Genomic DNA, 23,179 nt, shown 5'->3' on the forward strand with positions numbered 1-23,179 from the left:
CAAAGTAAGATTGGAGACAATAGAAAAATGCTTCCATGTGTAATCATATGGCAGTACAGTTCTTTAGGTCCCATGGGATGGGGGTAGAACTGCCAATTCTCTTTTTGTCAGATCTACTACTGCATGCAAGCCTTTGTCTTAGATTCTGAATTTTTGGGGAACTAGAATAAGACTTTTAAGGCACTATACTTTAAGAAAGAATACTACTAATTAGGAAAGCAAAAAAACCCACACACACATACATTGTTACATTCAGTATATTTTGTGTTGAGTGCACTTTACTATATTTTAATCCTTTTAAAATTAATATTCTTTTAAGTGGTAATTTTCACTTATTTGAAACATTCAGTTAAGCATGCCATTCCATTTCCATTAATTTTATGTAAAAAAATAATGTCATTTAGCAATGAGGCAGACTTTGACATTGTCTATTACAAAAATCATTTTAAGGAACGTTGCAGAATGAAATTATTCACACCAGTTAATTTTTCTATGTACCTCATATCCCTGAAGAATTGCAAACCTGTTTTATTTGGGTGAGAAATGTATATAGAAAGGAGAAACCAACGAGTCATGCTCCAAATTTCATATACAGGGAACCATAAACCTACTAGCAATTTCTGCTGAAAGAGTTCCTCTTCAAGGAGGAATCATCAGCTGCTATATGAAGTAAGTACTATAAATGTCATTGGAGATTCATTTTTATAATGCTCTTGGATTTCTGCAAAGCGAAGAAGGTGTATCACCAGTTCTACAGGTCAATTACAGTTACATACTCTTACATTAGGTTGCACAATACATTGGGTAGACAAAGAATCCTTTACCAGAAAGTCAACCTGCCTAAACAAAAAGACCAGTCATTCAACAGGCAGTTGGGATGTAAGAAGATGTGAGCCACGCCTGTTTGAAGAGAAAACTGGCATCATTATATCATATCCTTCACAGCTTGCCTTTCAGAATCTAACTTTTTATTTGAGAAGATATTTCCAGTGTACAGTTTTGAATTTTGTATGCTTGGTAAAATATATCAAATCATATTTAGATTTGTAGAAATAATTAAACTTGTACTGGGACAGGAAAAATGCAAACTCCTATACTTAAAGGTAATTGTTTAAAAACTTTATTATATTCACAGAAGTTTCTTGGTTCTTTGAAATTTTCTTTATTCATGCATGGCTTGCTAAGGGGAAGAAATGTTTTGAATCAATAGACTAATTATCACTTGGTTAGGTGAAAGACAGGCTACAGTGAATAGGGAAGTTACTTAAGCCATCATCTTTTGGACTCAGTCACTACTGTGACTGTGTTTTATTCCTAAATCCCTAAGGACTCAGAGGCTGGAACTCCTACAGATTTGTCTCTGAATAAAGAATTCAACAATGTAATCTAAGACACTCTATTTACACTGTGTCATATAAAGGAGGCAACTAAAAAGCAGTGGCATTGACTCTGCCAAGGAGAAGATGAATCAGAGGATAATACACAAAGCAGTTAAAAAGATAAAAAAATAAAACAGCTCAGCAAATGTGCCTTGGTTTACTCCCATGGGCCAGTAGTCCAAGAAAAGACATGGTTCCTGCTCTCAATAATTTTTGAATCTAGTGGAAAATATAGACAACTAGATAATTTTAAAAATCAATGCAATAGAACTTGGGACCTGGAGGCAGGAGGAACATAAGTTTGAGGCCTGCCTAGCAAGTCTGAGGCAAGCCTGGGCAACTTAATGAGATTCTGTCTTAAAACAAAAAAGGTCTGGGAATGTAGCTCAGTGGTGAAGTGCCTTGGTGTTCAATCTCCAGAATTACAAAAAAGAAACTAAGTAAGTACATAAAATAAACTGTTGTAATTCATTGATGATTTTTTAAAGTTAGAGTCTCACTATGTTGCTCAGCCTGACCCTGAATCCTTAAGCTCAAGAAAATTGAGAAGCTAGGGGCTGTAGCATGAGCTGCCAACCACCTTTCATTGATGAATCTTTTTTTTTTTTTTTTTTTCCTGGTGCTGGGAATTTAACTCAGGAGTGCATAACCACTGAGCCATGTCCCCAATCCATTTTTTTTTTCATTTGAGACAGGGTCTCCCTAAATTGCTTAGGGCCTAAATAAATTCCTGAGGCTTTGAACTTTCGATCCTCCTGCCTCAGCCTCTCTTCCAAGCCACTGGGATTACAGGCATGTTCCACTACACCGGGACTACCATTGATAATTCTTAACTGAAACAATTCCTGCCTAATGATGATGTTCTACTTCCACCAATCTTTCTACATTCTGACATTTTCCAAACCAATTGCATCAAAACATGAAACATTTTAAAATCCAACTTTGATGTGACAGAGGTCGTCAATTATTTTCGGTCTACCTGGATCTATCTGACTATATTGAACCCTACCAGCCTCTCAGACACTGTAGCTCTGGGGATTCCACCCAGCTGGTGGCCCTTATTCTGGAATTTGCCTCTTCCCAAGATCAGGGACAAAGCACCTTCTTACCAGATATCCCAATTAGTGTGTGATTTGTTGTCACTATTTGGGGTAGGAGGGATTGGATTGAACAGGGGCAACCAAATCAAAGGAAGAGTCAAACTTTATTTAGAGTGACCCGAGTTTTAATTTTTTTTATATTTTAAATATCAAACTCAAATAAATTCATCTTGGTCAAATAATAAACTTAATAGGAGCCAGGAATTTATAAGAGGTATAGAAATTGAAGTATAGAATTTCTCCCAACTAAATATTTATATTGTAAAGTCACCGATTTAATATTAGTAAGTCATTAGGTAATATCATTACTCATTTTAAAAATCGTTTTTGTCTATAACCTATAACCTTGCCCTGTCCTTTTCCTCTTTATTTTACATAACGAAAGCAATTACAAATACTGCTTAGTTGTGGAACATTTTGTCTAGCCTGTGTGAGACCCTGCATTTAATCCTCAGGACTGTCACATACTATGGTGGAATTAGGCATAGCAAATTGGATATATCAAGAAAAGTCACTTAGCATAAAGGGGATTTGGAATTGCTGATAATATATATTCTCTTGGGAGGGAGTCTGGAAATTTATTTCACCCAGGGAAAAATAAGCACAATTATTGACTGTTGAATATTAGATTAGAACAAAATGTTTATATGCTCTTGGCTCTGTAGTAAATCATGCCCATGACTACTCTTGGAGTTAGTTTGGTACTGAGGATTTAACTCAGGAGTGCTTAACCACTGAGCCATGTCCAATGCATACCAGTTTAGATGCATTGGTAAAGAGGGCTCCCGCAAAAGTCTAATTTCTAGTGAATATTTTTTCCTGGAAAGAATAAATCTAAAATAGATGATAATAACAAAACCTAAACTTTATGATTCTAAATATAAATAATAATTTTACAGTAATGGTAAATTCATTTATAATAAAAATTTTATGTAAGCCACAGGCTTTAACTCTATTTAAGTGACTCTTACTTTACATGATCCAAATGGTAAATAAATTAGTAAATCCTATTTTTCAGATAGTTTTCCTAGAATTCTAACATTAAAAATGTAGAATAATTCAGCTGCATTTTATTATGGAATGTGCTTTATATGGGATATTTTAAAATGTTCATTTGATAGACTTATGAAAACTCTGATCTATAATTGTACAGAAACTTATTGAGAAAAATAATTAAAAGTTAAAAGCAAAGACACAGAGCCTGGATCTGAATCCTTCACTCACTGCACATTTTTATTAGTCACCTAGCTGCATATCTAATCTCAATAAATGCTTTTCTTTATGTTTTTTATTAGACTTATTATTTCTGGGTTTATACATTAGATATCATTTTTAATTCCTCTAGAGTGATGTAGGTTAGGTATTTTTATAGTACATGCCTTCCATGTTTGTCATTTTGACAATGAAGAGAAAATGTTAATGGTGAAATTCAATTCAATTAATTAAATCAATACGAGTTATATGCACAGGTACATATAACTTTTAAATAGACCTGTGCCTATTTTCTTTTGCATATGTTAAGAAATATGAAAAATCAGAATTACCTATTTTTATTTGTATATTATATGTGCTTTTTTATAATCCAAGCCACTGTTGACTTTAAGCTTTGGAATCAATACAAAAAGCTGACATGATGCAGGGAGTACAAGACATATACCCAGGAGTACACTTAGTCATGTTGCGGTATTGTGTAGTAGTAATGTATGTGATTATATGTATTATGCATTTTACATGCCATACTTGTTTTTCTAAGGAAGGGCCCTTTTGAGGGTACATATTGAAAAGAAAGTTAATATTTAGGTTATCATTTTCAGTTTGGAAATTTCTAGCTTTGTCCAGGTACCTAGACATCTTTTAAGGATCTGCATTTGATGGTACAGAACTGGTATCTCATCCAGCAAAGGCTTTGTGGATCTTTCAGTTCATGCCATTGCTTTCTTTAAGACCTATCTTAAAATGTAGCTTCTCCGAGGTTTACGTCTTATCCCCTCTTCTCAGATCACTTCTTTATATTTTTTTGCCAACTTCCATGTAAGAATTTTTAATGTAAAATAACTATTGACTGGTAATATTCCCTTGTTCATACTGAATGTATTTTTTCCCTCTGGAATTTACTTCTTTAAATGAACTGGCTTACTAGGTGGTTCTTCATTTAAAAATCAGGACCCAACAACCAAAAATAATTATTAGAAAATTATGGTGGCTTTTTTCTTTGACAGAGATTATAAAACAAGAACAATTAGTATGGTAGGCCACTTTTATTTTATGAAAAAAATTTTTGAAAGTGTATCTCATGTGCCTTATTGGTATTAGCCATCTTTAATATAGTGGCTATATTATTAATATTTATACTTTAGATATCTGGAAAGTATCTGATACCTAGTTATAATATAATAGTACATATTTCAAACTGTAAGCTACAAAATCATTTTAAAGTGAATTCCTGATTTTGTCGAAAAGCATTCTGAAATACCAACAGGTACAATGTCCTTTGTATTTTGAGAGAATTGAAGCTATTTTCTCTGTAATAAAGTTGTCAAGTATCAGGAAATAAAAGTGTCTGAGGAGCCAAATTTCAATGTACTAAAGTTTATATAATTAAATAAGAAGGTCCAACATCCTTTATTCAAAAGTTGTTTGCTTTTCTAATTTTTATAAACTACTGTAAAATGTTTAAAATGAATCGAAACATGGTTAGGTAGAAAAAAGATCATAGGAAAAACATAGAGAAACTAGAAATGACAACAGGAATTCTGGTTCACATTGAGGATTGAAAAATAAACAAAATTCAAGAACAAAAATGAGAGTTTAAAACCTCAAATATTAAGGTAATTTTTGCAGAAGTTGCCAATACTCTACATTTCTCAAGGGCAGCACAATATCCACTGTTTATTAGTGGATATCCATAGAGGTGCTCAGGAAGTTTGTGATGACTATGAGAGATATTTTTGAAAAACAGTATTTTAAGAATAACTTTTATGTTTTATTGAAAAGGTAAGATGCAAACTATTCAGAAAACTTACCTTTTTAAAAAGACTTATTTCTAAGGAATTTGGGGTCATCAAGTGTTAAAAATTTTGCTTATAAACAGGCTGATAGAGCTGAAAAATTTGTTCTTCATTAAGAAAGCATATAATAATAATAATAATAACCTTATCAAAATATCCTCTGATTTATCAAAGAATGGTTTGTTCAATTGCTTAAGGCATGATACAATGAAGCCATTCCTTGTCTCAAGATCAAGCCATGTGATAAGATGTGTTCTAGTAACGTAATTCATACCCCAGTGTTATTAAGATGCTCACAAAGGAGAGCTAGGCCAAGCTTCATTGTTATTTTTGTCAGACTCATTATGGTGAGTCAGAACCATCATACTTGTGTATGAAAGTCTTTGTTATATTCTTTCTATTATATATAATTTGAAGTTTTACTGTAGCCAATTATGATTTAGAGTTAAGTAGTTAAAAATATTTTTCATAATAATACAATTTGCCAGGTTAATTGTACATTATGTACAAGGCATTTTTGTGCAGGAAGTGATCATTATTTTTTAAAACAAATGATAGTCATAGTCTTAAATATGCCTATTAAAGTTATGAGCTTTCAACTTTATAAGGCATTTTATTTAGAACCCTCACTTTAGCATATGAGGCATTTCTTTATTTTTACAAAGACTGCAGAAATACTGATTTTGTTGGTACTTGGAAGGTATTAGCACTGTCATCTTTCATGGGATTCAGGAATATGTATAAAAGGGATTACATATTATATTCATGGATCTTAATATTTGAGCCTTCTTTAACTCCTAAATCTGGAGGCAGCAATATCTTCTTGTAGCATACATGAGCCACACTTGTCAAAACAGCTCCTCAATTGGGGTTCTTCAGGAGAAATAAGCTTTAAAGTCCTAGGGCAACAATTTTATAAAATGAATGAATTTTACTATGCATCTGGAATAGTACTATGTATTGAGTTTGGAAGAACTGTAAACATAGCTATCATATAATTTTATTCAGGGCTTCTCACCTTAGTTAAGCTTATATTCTCTCCTCTTTTGGTTGTCAGTTACAGATTTGATATTATTGAATTCATTAATTCACCCATCAACTATTTACTCCTATATACCAGGGCTTTTGGCAGACTCTGAAGATATAATAGTGAACAAAAATGGACATGCCATTGCTTTCATGGAGAATATAGTCTGGTAGGAAAGACATTTGGTAGTCAAATAGTAGGCTATATCTTAGTAAATATATAATTAAAAACCGAGAGAAGTGCTCTGAAGGAAAAGAAAGAGTTTACATGGGAACCATATTTCTGAGTTCACCTGGGATTATTGGCTAAACCTGGTGACAAGGATGTAGCGCTCCTTGGACTGAAAAACATGGGACTTTGGGAATGTTGCTTCAGAAAGAGTTTTCAGCTGTTTTTTTTTCTTTGAAAATATTTTTTAAAATTTTTACTTAATTGATTTTATATATATATATATATATATATATATATATATATATTTTAAATACAGCTGTTTTTATTGAGCAATTGCTGTCAGTGTTTGTTTTTACCCAATGAAGACACCATTAGGTCCAAACTACATCACCAAGTTTATACTGGAAAACTTTAAAATACATTTGTGAAATAATGATTCTAATTTTGCCTCTCATTTCATCAACACTAACTCTTAGTGTAAGCGTAAGTTTAGGTAAGTTTTTTCTGAGAGAGACAATATTCTCTTTAAATTCCCCAAAGGGCCTACCAAGGCATTTGTATGATTAGTTCACAATTATTAATTAAATTTAGTATTGCATAATATTTTGTTTTATCCTACCTGAGTAATTCTTTAAGTTAGATATGGATTTACTTTATTGTTGCTAGAACTGAGGACAGAATTTAAAAGATTTGAATTTTGATTGGTAAACTATAGATTAGGAAAAATAAGACAGACTTTTTTTTAAGCTAGGACTTTATAGATTAAGCATATTTTTAGTGCAATCATTAAGTTCTGAACTGATTCTTAAAAAATGTAGAGAGAGCTATTCAGGAGGCTCAGGAAGATGATCCCAAGCTTGAGGCCAACTTGGAAATTTAGTGAGACCCTATATCAAAATTTCTAGAAAGGTGCTGGGAGCTGGGGATGTAGCTCAGTGGTAGAGTGCTTGCCTTGCACATGTATGGCCCTGACTTCAATCCTCAGCAACAGAAAACCAAAAATAAGTGTAGGAACACAAATATGCTGAGAAGATGGGTTCAAGTCTTGGATCTGTCCATTTTTTAAGTTACTATGAATCATTTTACTTCACTGAGTCTTGATTTTGGCAAACAGACTAGAGATTTGTAAGGTCTTTGCCTACTCTAAAGCTTCCTAAATGCCCACTGTGCAATGAATTATGTGTTTTTATGTATTTCTCTGAACTATAAACCAGTAACCTATATTTACTATTCCTAATTTTGATACTGATCTGAAATAAATGACTTAATATGAATAGCATTTATAGAGAATAAAACTACTAAATGGAAATTCTGTAAGATTTTGGTTTTGAATCTTAATCATTCATAGAAAAAAATAGAAATCAAACAGAACCATTTTTATATATCTTTTTATCCTTTGGTATGTACATAGGGAAAGAAAATGAATTCAACATTTGGCATAAATTAAAAAATAATTAGTAAGGTAGAATTTTCCCCAAACATCCTGGGCCATAGTCAGTGTTCAACCAGTAATTATTCATAAAATGGATAAATAAACAGTCAATAGTAGATGATCAAGCATTTTCCTAGTTATGATTTAGCATTATAACCACCAAAAGCTATATACAACAAATTTCCTGAGGTAGGTATAATTATTAAGCAGTGAAATGTTAATGGACACTTTACTTGATTAACTTTTAATTCTATGAGAGCAATAATTCCCCAAGGCTTGTAAAATCTCTTTAAATGGGCTTATTGCCCTGCTTTGAATCCATATATAAAAAGCATGTACATATATTCTTTAAGGTTCAATTGGTTTTACAGTGAACATCTAAAAATTCAGCTATCAGAAGAATAACTGTGATGTCTGAAAAAATATTACTTGGTATACACATGTACACACAAGAATTATATCTATATCTCTATCTTTACATATAATCTATCTTATCTATCAATCTGTGTCAGTATTTAATGAGTACTTGCTCTATGCTGAGTATTATCATAAGTGTATATGCTCATTTATTCTAAGAAAAAACAAACTATCTCCTTTTTAAAGATGAAGAAACGAAAGACCCAGTAAGATAAAGTGATTTTATTTGGTGAGAGGTTGCTTTTACTTTCCTAGTGCTTTAAGAGTTCATTCTTCCTTAGGAATGTCTCCATTTCCTTCCCCTTCACCCAGAGATGCCCAAGTTTAAGGGGAAGTTTGAGCAGGACTATTAATAAAAAAGATAACCTATCTATCTATAAAATTGATTTACAAACACAGAATCCATAGGATGTACATTTCAAATGTTTTTTTCCTCTTGATAAAACTTAATAATTAAGGATACTTTATATTAGTCATGTTTTAAAAGTGCTTTGTAGTGAATTAGGTATTTGGTATCTTAACAACAATCATATGAAGTATTTTAATTATTATCATTCTCATGATAAGATGCTTAAACTGAGGCACAGAGATGTTTAAATTTCCCAAAGTCAAATATCTAATATATACAGGAGCTAGGATTCAAATCTCAGACAATTTCATAGCAGAATCCATGGCTTTAACCATTATGCTATATCATCTTTCTCTAGGTATAATAGTATAGGAAACTGATGCTGTATTCAGTGATTCATTGTAGTTAATACTACTGGCCACTAATGTCTAAGTCACAGTTGTAGGAAGTTGTGACTTTCTACTATGTTAGCAGCTTATATGAAAATGAAATTCACTACTTTGAAATATTTAGGTGCAGGTGCTAAGTTACTAAGCTAATAGGTCAGAATAAGAAGGTCAGGATATTCAATAAGGTGCTATAACAGCAACTTTGTTTGCATAAATAAATTTTAGAGTTCCCTATGGCACATATCATTTACCTGGTGACGAGTGAAGACTAACAGTTGATCTTGGTGAGAACTGTCATGAATGTGAGCCTCATATCACTTATATCAAATGTTGTTTTAAAGTATTGTCTTTGTCAGCTTCTGGGTTTGCTCCTGTACCCTTAAAACCACACTCAATTTTATGAGGCACCTAACTGCTGATGAAGAGTGAAGAGGGAGGGATGAGAAATTATGGAAATAGATAGAAGTTAAGAAATATCAAAGTACAGGTTACATTTAACAAGGGATGTAACTCAGTGGTAGACTGCTGTTTCAGCTGAGTAAAGACTTAGTTCTGTCCTTTCTAGTACTTCAATGAAATCTTCATTGCTTGTTGAATTTTGCTAAGTGTGGTTTCTTCATACTGTGGTGAGAACCACTATAGTATGCTTATAGGAGTAACAGTAGTAAATCGGAGTGAATTGTAGGAAGGCATTTTAGCAAAACTACTGAGAAAAAATTATATATTTGGAAAAAGTCTCCCAAATCCCTCCTGGGATTGTACATAATGTTCCTAAAGTTTGCAAGAATACTAAGAATATAATATTGCTTATTTACATTTGAGTTCATGTTTTTAGCAGATGAGTTTTTGCATTGGCTTATCTAACAGCAGTATGTTCAGGTTTTGCTTTTTGATTCTTTGGGTATTCCATGCAAATGAACTGAACACCTGGCTAAGTTTTTCCCCCAAATCTATTAGCCCTTCCTTGGATAGGAATACATTTATGTACTTGGTCAAAATTTTTTTTGACAAGAATTGATAGCCCATCTTAGTTTAGCCCTCTTTAGCAGAGAACCAATAGCCCAGCACATTGTTGGCTCTACTTCTATCAAGATTTTGAGAGACACTAATTATTCTGAGAACAGAAGAATTATTGTCCCCACCTTTCAGAGGCTGTCTTTCACATGTTGTTATGTGCCCAAGAATAAGAATTAGATTGTATGTGACAGTGAGAGAGACAAGTTCTACTAAAGGTATATGGAGAAGTAAGTTTGATGTTAAAGGGGATTCAACTGTTCTGGAATTTAGGAATCTAGATCTTGAGACATCAAGTGACATCATTCCTCACAGAATAAACCATGAGTTTAAAGCTGTCTTGCTTTGCAGAGAAATGTTATTTGGGATCCTGATTACTTTAGAAAAGGATAAATATAGTTATCATTTTCTATGAAATAATATTTAAAGAAAGGAATACTATTTTCATTTGCATAATGAAACACTGTGTTCAAATTAAAAGATAAAAAACATTCTATGCCATACATATTCTTACCTGAAAACTTAAATGAGGAAGAATCTATAAATAATGACCCAGTTTGGCCCTTTAGTTTTTCACGTAAAATTGTTTCAGTTCTGTCCCAAAATTTTGCTGCATTATTTTTGTAACAAGATTTAAACTTCAGTATAGCATGTATTACCACTTTCTCTTTGGCTTTGCTGCAAAACATAAACAGACAAATTTTATTTTCATTACTGAGCCTCTATAACTCTTTGTGGAAGACATAGGGAAATTGTAAATAACAAGTAGAGATTAAGACAGTGCCAAAGTGGAATCATTCTATCCTGTACTAACTATCCCAGTCTTCCATAAGGGAGTGAAAGTGGCACTGTGGACCTCATGGAATAGTGTAAAGAGTATGATTGAGATTCATGGAAACTGAATTTGTCCTTTAGAACTACTATTTGCCAACTCCTACACTACAGTAACCTGTTTACATTTTTTGTACTTAAATTTCTCATCTCTAAAATGTAGATGATAATTTTATTTACTGGGTTATTATAAGCATCATTACAGATTTTATACATTTTATAATGGATATAGAGATATTTTAAAAATCTCAGAATAATGAACAAAAATTATTTATTAATGTAAATATAACTTTGTGTTATGAATCCATTATGGACTCTGTAGGAAAGGCTAGTAGAAAATAATAAAACAAAAGAAATGGATTAAATGAGAAAACAATTTATTATTTTGGTTTTCTTTTAATTGAGGCATACTTTGTTATAGTGAACCATTTATCTTTCACTTATTGGAAATCAAGGCTGAGAACAGTTATTTAACTGAACTTATTTTATTTGTCTTTCTGATTTGAAGATGGAAATGTATAAATCCAATATTTTACCAGTGGGTTACTACTATTGGCTTGATGAAGTGTCTATTCTGCTCTGCTCTTTATTTATCTGACTCTTTACCTCTTCCTAAAAATTTTTCTGCATTTATACATTTGTATATCTGAAAATCAACAACCCAGGGCTTTATTTAACTTAAGATTCTAAAAGCGTCCACTTCTAAACCTTTATAACATTTAGGAACAAAACTAAAAACAATAGTCAAAGTCCAGGATTTTCTCGGTTACTTATTATTTAAATTATTCAGAATAATTTAAAATAAGTTAGTTAATTTCTATATCACCCATTATTACTTTATGTTTTAAGGTATATCTGTATCAGATGTCCTTCCTTTTGGGGATATAAATCTATTATTCTTATTTCTTTTGAATAGTATTAAACTATTAGTAATTATATGTCAATTATTATATTCATTAAGTATTTTCATCTCTTTTTCTGCTTTCATGTTTCTCACAATTGCCTGATCTGCAGGGAAAACCCCTTTGTTCTTTATGGAATAGGCAGGACATATCATATTACTCTATTTAATTTTAAGTAATTTGTCAAACTGTAGATGTCACCCTGAACTTTTCTTCTGGGTCAAATAACACTAAAACCAAGCTAAATATAGACATGTATTCTAATTCTGATATCATTAGGGTCATAGGATCCTCTTTATTACTGGACACATTAACTAAAAGATATTTTACTTTTATTCTATTTACTATCAAAATTATCTTTAGTTTTATATGACATATTTGTATTTCTTTGCCATATACAATTTTCCTTTCCAATGCTGAAATTTCTATTTTTCTTCTATTTAACAAAAGTACATTAGTATAAACAACATGCCACACAGAGTTCTAGGTGTCAGAGCTATGTCAGCTTATAAAACCTCAAAGTCCCTGCTCTCAGGTTGTTTATTTTCTAGTAGGAGAGAGAGCTTTAAGGAGGATGTTTTAGAAGTGATACACTAATGATAAAAAGGAGTGGGTCATGCCGTGAGCTGGTTGAGGAACATTCCAGAAAGAAGGAGATGAGGGCAAAGGCTCTGGCCAAGATAGACTTAATAGTTCCTTTAACTTTATTAAACTTTATTAAACACAGGCTTTTACCTGATTATAGATCCTAGTATTTCTTCACTTAGAGCATTTCCTTTCAAAACTTGTAATTATAAATTCTCTCTGTTCCTTTGAAGTGTGTGTTAGTTAATCTTTTAAAACCTTTTGCCAATTTTACAACCCAGGAAATGACTTTCTCAAGGATCTGGAAACCATCTCTTTGAAAAGTAACTATCAAAGGAGATGGCAACCCTATCTCCCAATTTCTGTGAGAGGTTGGGAGCCTAACTTCAGTGGGCACCTTGCTCCAAGGTGTAAAAGTACAAGTTTACTTTTCCTTTTGGTATGCACAGATACCTAAGCTGTCCTTCTGACTTCTACCTTTGAAAAACTCTACCAGTTTTTGTCTCAGCAGAGTGAAGACTTAGTTCTATCTTTCTACTATTGCAGTAACCTTCAATGAAGTCTTCATTGTTTGTTTCATATTGCTAAGTGCAGTTTTTTTGCTTTGATAGTACTGTGGAAAGAACCACTCTTGTTTGGTTATAGGGCAGACAGTAGTAAGTCAGAGTGCATATAAAGTTGTGAGTGAAGGTGAGGGTGAATTGACATCAGAGAAAGGGGCAGGGATTTACATAGAGTCCTGTGAATTGTACAAATGAATTTGGAATTTCTGGGAAATTGTCAGAAGGCATTAAACAGGGGAATAATATGTTTTTCTGATTCATTTTGCTTGCTATGTGGTGAATGAATTGTGAATAGAGCAGGAGCAAAAGCTAGAGATTAGATAAACTGGTGCAATAATCTAGATAAGATTGCCTGGGTTCAAATTATAGCATTATTATTTATTTATTATAATAAATCATTTTTATAATAATAATTATTTCCTTTCTCAAGGGATGGAAAGCCATATCTTTGAAATGTAACCTTGAAAGGAGTTTGTAGGAATAATGGTTATGTTATTATCTTTGGTTTAGTTGGTTAACCTATCTTTGCTTTAGTTGCATCGTCTATAAAATGGAAAACTAAAATATACCAACTATATATGAAACCAGGTTAAATGAATTCTCTGAGGGTACAGATTAAAAGCATGGAAAACTTAAAAGTAAACTAAGAAACAGAATATCATGAGTTCTAGTTTATGATGAGGTAGATTTCAAAGTGTATTAACTTTTTAATTCTATTTATAGTTATTCTTTTCCTCCTGAATACAGAAGACAGTTCTGAATTATGTCTCATTTTCATTCTCTAAATAGTGTTACTCCAGATTAACTTTTTTTTAGATAGGCACTGAAAGCAATTATATAACACATTTACTGCAGCCACTAAAGTTTTTATTACAATTCTGAATAATTTATCTTAATTTGTTATGGATTTGATTTACGTTAATCTAAATATTAAATCTTAGTCTTAAAACTATCTAGGCATATTTTCTAATTATGCTTTAAAAATATACATAGTAAGAGGGGCAATTATAAGGTTACAATCATTGATTTAATGTCCAATATACTAAAGTATATAGATTATGTTTTTGGTAGTTGTTATTGTTGTGAAACATGCAGATTTGGAGACATTTTGCTAGCATTTCATGTAAATTTTCATGCAGGGATACAAAATTATTGCATTTCAAGAGTGACTTCTCCTGCTGCATGGTTTATTAATTTATAGTGAATATTTTCTCTTCTTTTAGAGAAATGTTCCCTCCTATACCCTCTTACGGCAGACCGCATTAGAATTAATAACACTAAAGAATAATTTGAAATATGATATTTAGCTTTATTCTTCTGTTTATCTTTTAAAATTTTATTGGTGCATAATAATTATGCATAATAATGGAATCCATTATGACTTAGTCATATATACATGTAACATTTTGGGGGCAATTTCATTCACTAGTACCTTATCTTTCCCTCCCTTCCTCCCTCTCACTTCCTCTATGCCACTGGTCTCCCTTCTCTTTTTATGAACCCCCTTTTTTCACTATTTTTCTCTCTAGTGTCCACATATGAGAGAAACATACAAGCTTCAAAACTCTGAGTTGCTCTTATTTTTATTAGAATAATTCTATAAACATGGGTATTCATGTCTTGCTAAATAGTATGCTAATTTCAGTTCTTTTACATAAATACTCAAGAGTGGTATAGTTAAGTCATATGAGGAACCATGTTTTGAGGAACCTCCATACTGATTTTCATGGTAATTGTGTTCATTTATCCTTTCCAGCATAATTTTTAGTAATATTTTTGATGATTACCATTCTAACTGAAATGAGATAAAATCTTAGAGTAGTTTTGATTTGCATTTCTCTACTTGCTAAAGATGTTGAACAATAAAAATATATTCGTTGGCCTATTTATTATTTTGATAACAGTCTGTTTAGTTCATTTTAATGTTTTTAATTCAGTTATTTTTTTTTTGTTGTTAAGATTTTAGAGTTCTCTATATATTCTGAATATTAATCCTCTGTCAGAGAGTAGCTGACAAAGATTTTTTCCCATTCTATAGCTCAGTCTTCGTGCTCTTATTTTCTGTGCTGTACAAAAACTTTTTAATTTGATGCAATCCCATTTATTAATTCTTAATATTCTTTTCTGAGCTTTAGGAATCTTATTAGGGGAAATCATTCCCTGTTACTTTATGTTGGAGTGTTGACCCTTTGTTTCTTGTAGCAGTTGAAATTTCTTGTCTAATTCCCTGTACTTTGATACATTTTGAGTTGACTTTCTGCAAGGTGAGAGGAAGGAATTTAGTCTCATTTTTCTATATATGAATATCCAGTTCTCCCAGCACCATTTGTTAAACAGGTTGTCTTATCTCCAACGTATGATTTTGGTACCTTAGTCAAGGATCTGATTACTGTACCTGTGTGGGTTTGTCTCTGTGTCTTCTATTCTATTCTATTAGTCTGCTTGTCTGTTTTTATGCCAGTACCATGCAATTTTTGTTACTATATCGTTGTGGTACAATTTATGATCAGGTATTATAATGCCTTTAGCATTGTTTTTTTTTGGCTTAGAATTTTTTGATATTTGGGGTCTTTTATTCTTCCATATTAATCTTAGGATTGTTTTTCCTAAGTCTGTGGTATAATTGGTATTTTGATAGGGATTATATAGACTCTGTAGATTGTTTTTTGTAATATGGCCATTTTAACAATATTAATTTTGTCTATTCATGAACATGGGAGGTCTTTCCAACTTCTAGTGGCTTCAGTTTCTTTTCTCCTTCTATCCTTACTTTCTTTATGTTTTTAATAAGAATGGTAGACTAAAATATACCAACCATATAGGATTGCAACAAATCCTATATAGCTGAAATGCATATAGGCTGCATTTTTTCAAAGGCTTTCTGTGAGATGAATATGATTTTTGACCATAATTACATTTATGTGGTAAATTATACTTACTGATTTGATTTAGATATGTTGTATATGTTGAAGCATCCTTAAACTTCTAGGAAAAAACCAATTTGATCATGATGTACAATCTTCTTAATGTATTGTTACTCCAATAAGCATACAAGAGTGGTTCTCACCATAGTACTATCAATACAGTGTTCTATTATTTTCATTGCAGAGGTGTTTCACCTCCTTGGTTATAATATTACTAGGTATTCTACTTTTTTGAAGCTATTGTGGATGAATTTATTTTTCTGATTTCCCTTTTCAGTGAATTCATTAGTATAAAGAAAAGCTTTGATTTTATATGCTGATTTTGTATTCTGCTACTTGCTTAGTTTACTTATTAGCTCTATAAGTCTTTTCATGGAATTTTATGGATCTTCTAAGTAGAGGATCATATCACCTGCAAACAGTGATAATTTGACCTCTTCCTTTTTATCCATTTTATTTCCTTCTCTTGCATAACTGCTTAGGATAAAATTTCAAGTACTATATTGAATGGGAGTGGTGAGAGTGGACATCATTGTCTTGTTTCTGATTTTAGAGAAACTGCTCTCATTTTTTTCCCATAGAGTATGATGTTGACTTTGGGTTTGTTGTATATAAACTTTATGAGGTTGAGGTAAGTTTCCAGTACCTAGCTTATTTCCTTTTATTCCAGGGTATATTAGCAATGGGCTCTAGTGCCAATTTAATTATCTAGTTGGTTTCTCAAGTATTCATGAGACTAGAAATAGTATTTTATTCATATTGAATCTGTAATGCCCAAGAGAGCACAGGACAATTTATTGTATGAGTGATTAATATATTTTTAAAAAATTGAATTCCATTAACTTTACTATAAGATTATTAAGGCAATATTCTGGGTATTCCTGTTGGGTTTCATGACATAGCTAAATGGGGACACATAACAGGTGGCAAATAATTATAGAAAATTTAGTGCTAAATGGGGTTTGGTGTGTTTATAAAAGATAAGGGATACCTCCCTCTTTGCTTTCCTTTTTTTTTTCCCAGGAACCTCTTTCTCCCAGAGGGTAAATTCCTAGAGGTATGACTTTTTTCCCATTCAAATATAGAACTTTTTTGGATGTAGACTCCTGACCATTTGAACTTTCTATTTCAATTTTCTGTTCTTAAGCTATGAAATTTGATTTCTATACGTTCCAGAATAGTAAAGAAAAGAAGTGAGAATGGTTGGGTGAATTTTTTTTCACATGCATATACATGTGAAATATACATGTATACTTTGTGTGTGTTAAGGAATGTTGCAAACTTCAGAAACTTAGTGTCTATCTATTATTACCATGGGGGAATGGGGGTTCAGTGTTTTCCCAGATTGTGATTTTTTTTTCACATAATTTGAAATTTGTTTTTAGGTACAATTTTCTAAATTTAACATTTAGTTCATTTTAGGAATCTATGTGCAAACCAAAATTATAACTATAAGCTGAATTTGGCCTATTGGTTACTAGTTTGCTAATACAGGACAGATAATCTATACATGGCTGGTTTATCTTGCCTATTCTTTTTAATTTTTATTTTTAAACAAAATCCTAATTTTAGATTTGCTATTGGACTCTGTGCCCTTATATAAATGAGTCAAACTATTTAACCTTTATCTGATGTCATAATCAGATGGGATTTTTGCTTATGGTTTAATAAATCTAGCAGATCTTAAATCCTTTTTATTTTTTTGCATTTGAAGTGCTGGTGGTTTTAATTCACCAAATCAAATTTAGTTTGATCTTTTAACTATGTATCAAACAAAAACATTCTGTTGTGTATGAGATGGACAAAAGTCTGTGCCTCTCATGCTATTGAACATACCTTACTTGGACAACATGAGACTTGATATACTGTCTTCTCAGTTTGGATTCATTAAATGTTTCATTTATCTGTTAAAAAGTAAAATGGATGATTATTACGTTTTCTTTTTAAGTTATCATTTTAGTAAACTTCAACTATAACAAAAGCAAACAGAGTAGTGTAACAAAATATGTATCCTTAATTCAGTTTGACCATTTATTAACATATGGCCAAATCTGTTTCATTTTACTTCTCAATACCTCACAGGAATTAAAAATTTCTTAGTATTATCACCTATTCAATGTCCAAATTTTCCCAGATTATCGGGCATGATAGGATAGAATATTCATTTTGAAGAGATAAATTTAAAGGACCCAATTGACATTGCTTGCTTTTTACATGCAGACTTTGATTTAATATTAATGCAATGAGACTTAGTAGAAATATTCCCAGGGGGGATGTTTCTAATTTTTTGTTTCTACAAGGGAAGAGCCCTATCATACCTGGACTGCAATATAATTTTTTCTTCTTTTTCAATTGCATTTTACTGACAGGTTTAAAAAATGTGATGTAGTAGAAATCTCTTAGAGAAGATTCATAAAATAAGAATCATTTCCTTAACTTTTCTCCTCCCCTCTCTCCAATCTCATGAATGACTTCCTATAGCAGGAACTTCACATATCACCATACAATTGCACTCATACTTTGGCAAATACTTGCCTCATACAAAGCAACTTGTTGGATTTCACAAAAGATTTAATTTATATGTTTCCTTCTCCAAAGCAATTAAAATGTGTTCGTTTATTAAAAGAAAAAAAAAAACTCGTGAAGGTAAATCTATGAATGGGGTAGACAGAGTCATGTTTTCTTGGTGACTCAATGGAAGAAAGATAGTAAGCATGCCAATAAATAAATGTATAATTATGGAAGTTTGAGATGGTATTAAGTGGTATGAATAATGTAAAATAATGAGATGAAGTGACTCAGGAACAGTATTTGAATGATCAAATAAGGCCTTTTGGAAGTGACATCTCAGTGAAAACTGAAAGATGAAAAGTTGATAATCAAGGGGAAAAGAGTTTAGTTTTCCAGATGGAGTGAACAACAGTGTGAAGATCCTAGGTAACAATGATATTACTATATTTGAGAGATAGAAGGAAAGTTGTTGTGACTCAAGTCAAGTGAATAAGCGATAAAGTGTTTAAGAGTTTGGTTGTTATTTCAAAATACACTGAATGCAGGGATCCTGAAAAGTGAGCAAGTAAATTAAATTATATTTTTTCCATTCCCAATTATGATATATGTTTTTCCTGGGGCCAAGTAGAATTTAGATTTATGTGAGTCAAGGAAGTAGGGAGTTGGTAAAGAATTTTTTCTCCCATATGCCAGGTAAGAATCCAGAGAACAGTCTGAGAGCCTTATGTAAAGAACAAACCACTACAGTCTCTTGGAGTAACCAGGCTAGGGAATGTTTGTGAACACCTAGGAATAAAGCTGACATTGGGCTTCTTTGAGGCTATGGAAAGGCCCATAGTAGTCAATATGTGATTGAAAGGGGAGGGTAAACCTTCCTTGCACCTGAGGTTAGTTTTATATAGTAGGAAGAAAAGGAGGAGCCAGGAAACTTCCTTTGGTATGGACAGATAGAGTGCATGTTGTGCAAACCTCAGCCAGTTAGGATTTAAATCCTTCCCACTTTCCATCTTATGGGGCTACCTCAATAACAAGAATCTGTCCCCAATAAGCCAGCAAGGAAATATGATAACGCAAATAAAGGAGCCCAGCAGACAGAGAGGACATAAAATGGATTAGGTGCTAATCAAATCACAACTGCTTTAGGAAACAGGTAGCAACCTGAACAATAATGGCAAAACGCCCACATAAGAATCCTCAGGTACAGAATGAAAAGAAAAAAGGCAAAAAACCAAAAAACTATATGATACAAAACCCCCAAATTTTCAAGATTAAAAATTCAGTCAGTCTATTTAAAATAATGACTATTTTTCCTGAGATTTGAATTTGTGGTTTGGAAGATTAAATGGAATAAGTAAAAATATCTCAAATAATAATAAATGATATTAATAACTAATATTACACACTTATCAAAAAGTATAATACAAACTGTTGTGGGTGAAGATGGAGAAAGAATACTCAAATTTACTAATGTTAAAAATGTGAGCTATTTCATCCTTTTGGAAAATAACCTGGAGGCATTTCATAAAATTAAAATCTTCATTTGATTTAGAAATCTTAGTAGGAAATTGTCAAATGTAAAAAAAATGAGAATGTAAATAGATTTTTTGCAGTGTTGATTGTATTAGTCAAAACCTTGAAACAAAAGTGAGAACATATAAAAATACTATTCTATATTCATATTAGCGAGTATTTTGGGATCATTGAAAAGAATACATTAAATCAGCATACCTCCAGGGCCGAGCAGTTGAAATGTTCAACATCTCTAGCAATTAAAGAACTGCAAATTAAAACTACACTGAGAATCTCACTTCATTCAGAATGGCAATTGTCAAGAATAAAGTAACAATAAATACTGATGAGGATGTGGGGGAAAAGGCACACTCATACAGTGCTGGTGGGACTGCAAATTGGTGCAATCACTCTGGAAAGCAGTATGGAGATTCCTCAGAAATCTTGGAATGGAACCACCATTTGACCCAGCTGTCCCACTCTTCAGCATATATCCAAGTGTATCCAATTCTGCACTTTAAAAAAATCCATTTTATATGCTTTGATCATTTTATTCTCTTATATAAATCTTATATTTCTCCTTTCTTCTCATGTTTATATCTTTATATAAATTCAAGCAAAACTGAAAGGCTTTGGAAAACTTTTAAGCTGGTCAATGATGTTATTTGATTTTAATTTTGAAAAGATCACCTTTGCTACTGTGTGGAAAAGAGATTTGGGAAAATTAGGGTAAACACAAAGGAAATAGGAAGCAAATGTTACTGAAAGGGAACACAGCTTCAAGAGAAATGTTTTTAAAGATGATGGTTTGTGAGATGATATTATCTCTGAAGAAAAGATCATGAAATACCATACTGTATTCTTAGAAAGCAATTATTCTCATCTTTTATTTCTGTGGGAAAGGGAGAATCTGATAAAAAAAATGAAATAATACAGTTAATTATAAGCTCATAGTAATTTCAGTGTTAGCTTATCTAGGTCCCAGAAATCATTCTGATGATTCCCTTAAATCTGCTTTTCCTCTCCAAGAAATTCATCATTTTTCTTTTGTTTCACATACTTAATGTACTCCTTCCTGTCCATCCCCCCACCCATTGCCCATCTGCCTTCTCTTTTCTTTTCTTTTGTTTGTGGTACTAGGTATTGAAACCAGTGAACCCAGGGATTCACACATTTCTAGGCAGACCCTGGACCTCTGAGCTATATCCCAAGCCCTTCTCTTTTTCAAATACCATTTGGATATGTTCAACATTGTTCTGTTTTTGAGGAGGATTAGGAATTAGGAAAATAAGGTACAGAGAGCATACTTATAGCTATAAAGACAATACAGAATTAGATTATTTCTTTAGGTGTTCAGAGATAGAAAGCAACCTTTTGAATTTGAATTGTTTGAATTAACATCCTAGAATTGAAAATAATGGGTTCATAGAATTTTAAATCTATAAGGAATTTTAAAATAGTTTATCCAGTTATATTCTTCAAATTTATAACAGAGCTGTGTCCATGCTAACTATTTATGTTATATAGTGATTGTGCCAAATATATAAGTGATATTACTCTCTATATTTTTTGATTACTAGCCAAATTGCCTTAATACTTTCACTGAATTTTTGTTTGGTGGCACACACCCATAATCTCAGAGGCTGAGGAGGATGAGGCAGGAGGATCACAAGTTCAAGGCCAGCCTCAGCCATTTAGCAAGGTTCTAAGCAACTCAGTGAGACCCTCTCTCAAAATAAAAAGAATTGGGAATGCAAATTATTGATAAAAGTTCCAATAAATAAATAAATAAATAAAAAGAAAGACAGAGCCAGACACAATGGCATATGCATATAATCCCATTGGCTCAGGTGACTGAGGCAGGAGAATTTTAGAGTTCAAAGCCAGCCTTATCAAAAGGGAGGTGCTAAGTAACTCAGTGAGATCCTGTCTCTAAATAAAATACAAAATAGGGTTGGGATGTGGCTCAGTGATCAAGTGCCCCCGAGTTTAATCCCGTGTACTCCCCAGAAAAAATACAATAAAGAATAAAAGAAAGAAAGAGAGAACATCTTTATTATTAATTAAACCAACTAAAGAACTATAATTAATTTATAGATTAATTTGGACAAGATTGATGTAGTTAAAATAATGAATCTTCTCTTTTAGGAACATATTTTTCTCCTCATTTATTTTTTATGTTGTTTGTAATGGTTTTATAGGTTTATTCATGTAAGTTTTGAACATTTTATGATTTTTTTTGTATTTTATAACTTTGTGGCTACTAAATAATGTTTAAAATAAAAACATTTGTGTTTTGTTATTTTTGGTGATTAGTCTTAAGAAAGTTACCACTTTTTATGTATTGGGCTTATAGTTGGCCATCATACAAAACTCTGCTATGTGTCCATTGAGTTTATTGAGTATTGAGTATTATTGAGTAACATTGTAAATAATGACATTTTCCTCATAATTCTTTTTCATATTAACATATTTTATAGTTTTATTTTTCTTATTGCATTGGTATGACTTTTAGTAGAATGTTTAATTCATTCTTTAATTTATATTATGTCATTTTCTATTGAAATAATAAAGCCCATTAATTAATTAGTTACCCAAATCTGGCTTTCTTTTATGATCTTTACTGTCTCTGATTTTGGGTTCATCCCAAGCTTCTGTTGGGAAAATTCACTTTTTTGTGGGCCCATATTTTACATTTTTTTTTTTTTGGTACTGGAGATAGAACCCAGAGGCATTTAACCACTAAGCCACATCACCAGCCCTTTCTTTTATATTTTATTTATAGACAGGATCTCACTGAGTTGTTTAGGGCCTCACTAAGTTGCTGAGGCTGGCTTTGAACTTGAGATCTTTCTGCCTCAACCTCCTGAGCCCCTGTGATTACAGGTGTGTGCCACCATGCCCGGCCATATTTTCCTTTATGAGGCTGTGAATTTGTTAGCAAATGTGCTACTGAGTTTTTTTAAAAATATTTTTTTTGTTGTTGATAGACCTTTATTTTTATTTATTTATATGTGGTGCTGAGAATCAAACCCAGTGCCTCACACATGCCAGGCAAGTGCTCCACT

The 23,179-nt window shown here is 32.1% G+C and overlaps 1 protein-coding gene across 1 annotated transcript in view; it reads right to left on the reverse strand.

Annotated features, from left to right (window-relative positions):
- Positions 1-23,179, reverse strand: part of LOC101964875 (transmembrane protease serine 11C) — a 47,420-nt gene that overhangs the window by 10,196 nt on the left and 14,045 nt on the right. The window contains exons 4-5 of the mRNA XM_005331711.4: positions 17,928-17,995; positions 10,801-10,964 (exon numbers count right to left, since the gene is read on the reverse strand). Of these exons, the coding sequence (XP_005331768.1) occupies positions 10,801-10,964; positions 17,928-17,995 (232 nt within the window). The remainder of the gene's footprint in view (positions 1-10,800; positions 10,965-17,927; positions 17,996-23,179) is intronic.

Source organism: Ictidomys tridecemlineatus, chromosome 9 (genome assembly GCF_052094955.1).
Source record: "Ictidomys tridecemlineatus isolate mIctTri1 chromosome 9, mIctTri1.hap1, whole genome shotgun sequence".
Lineage (NCBI taxonomy): Eukaryota > Metazoa > Chordata > Mammalia > Rodentia > Sciuridae > Ictidomys > Ictidomys tridecemlineatus.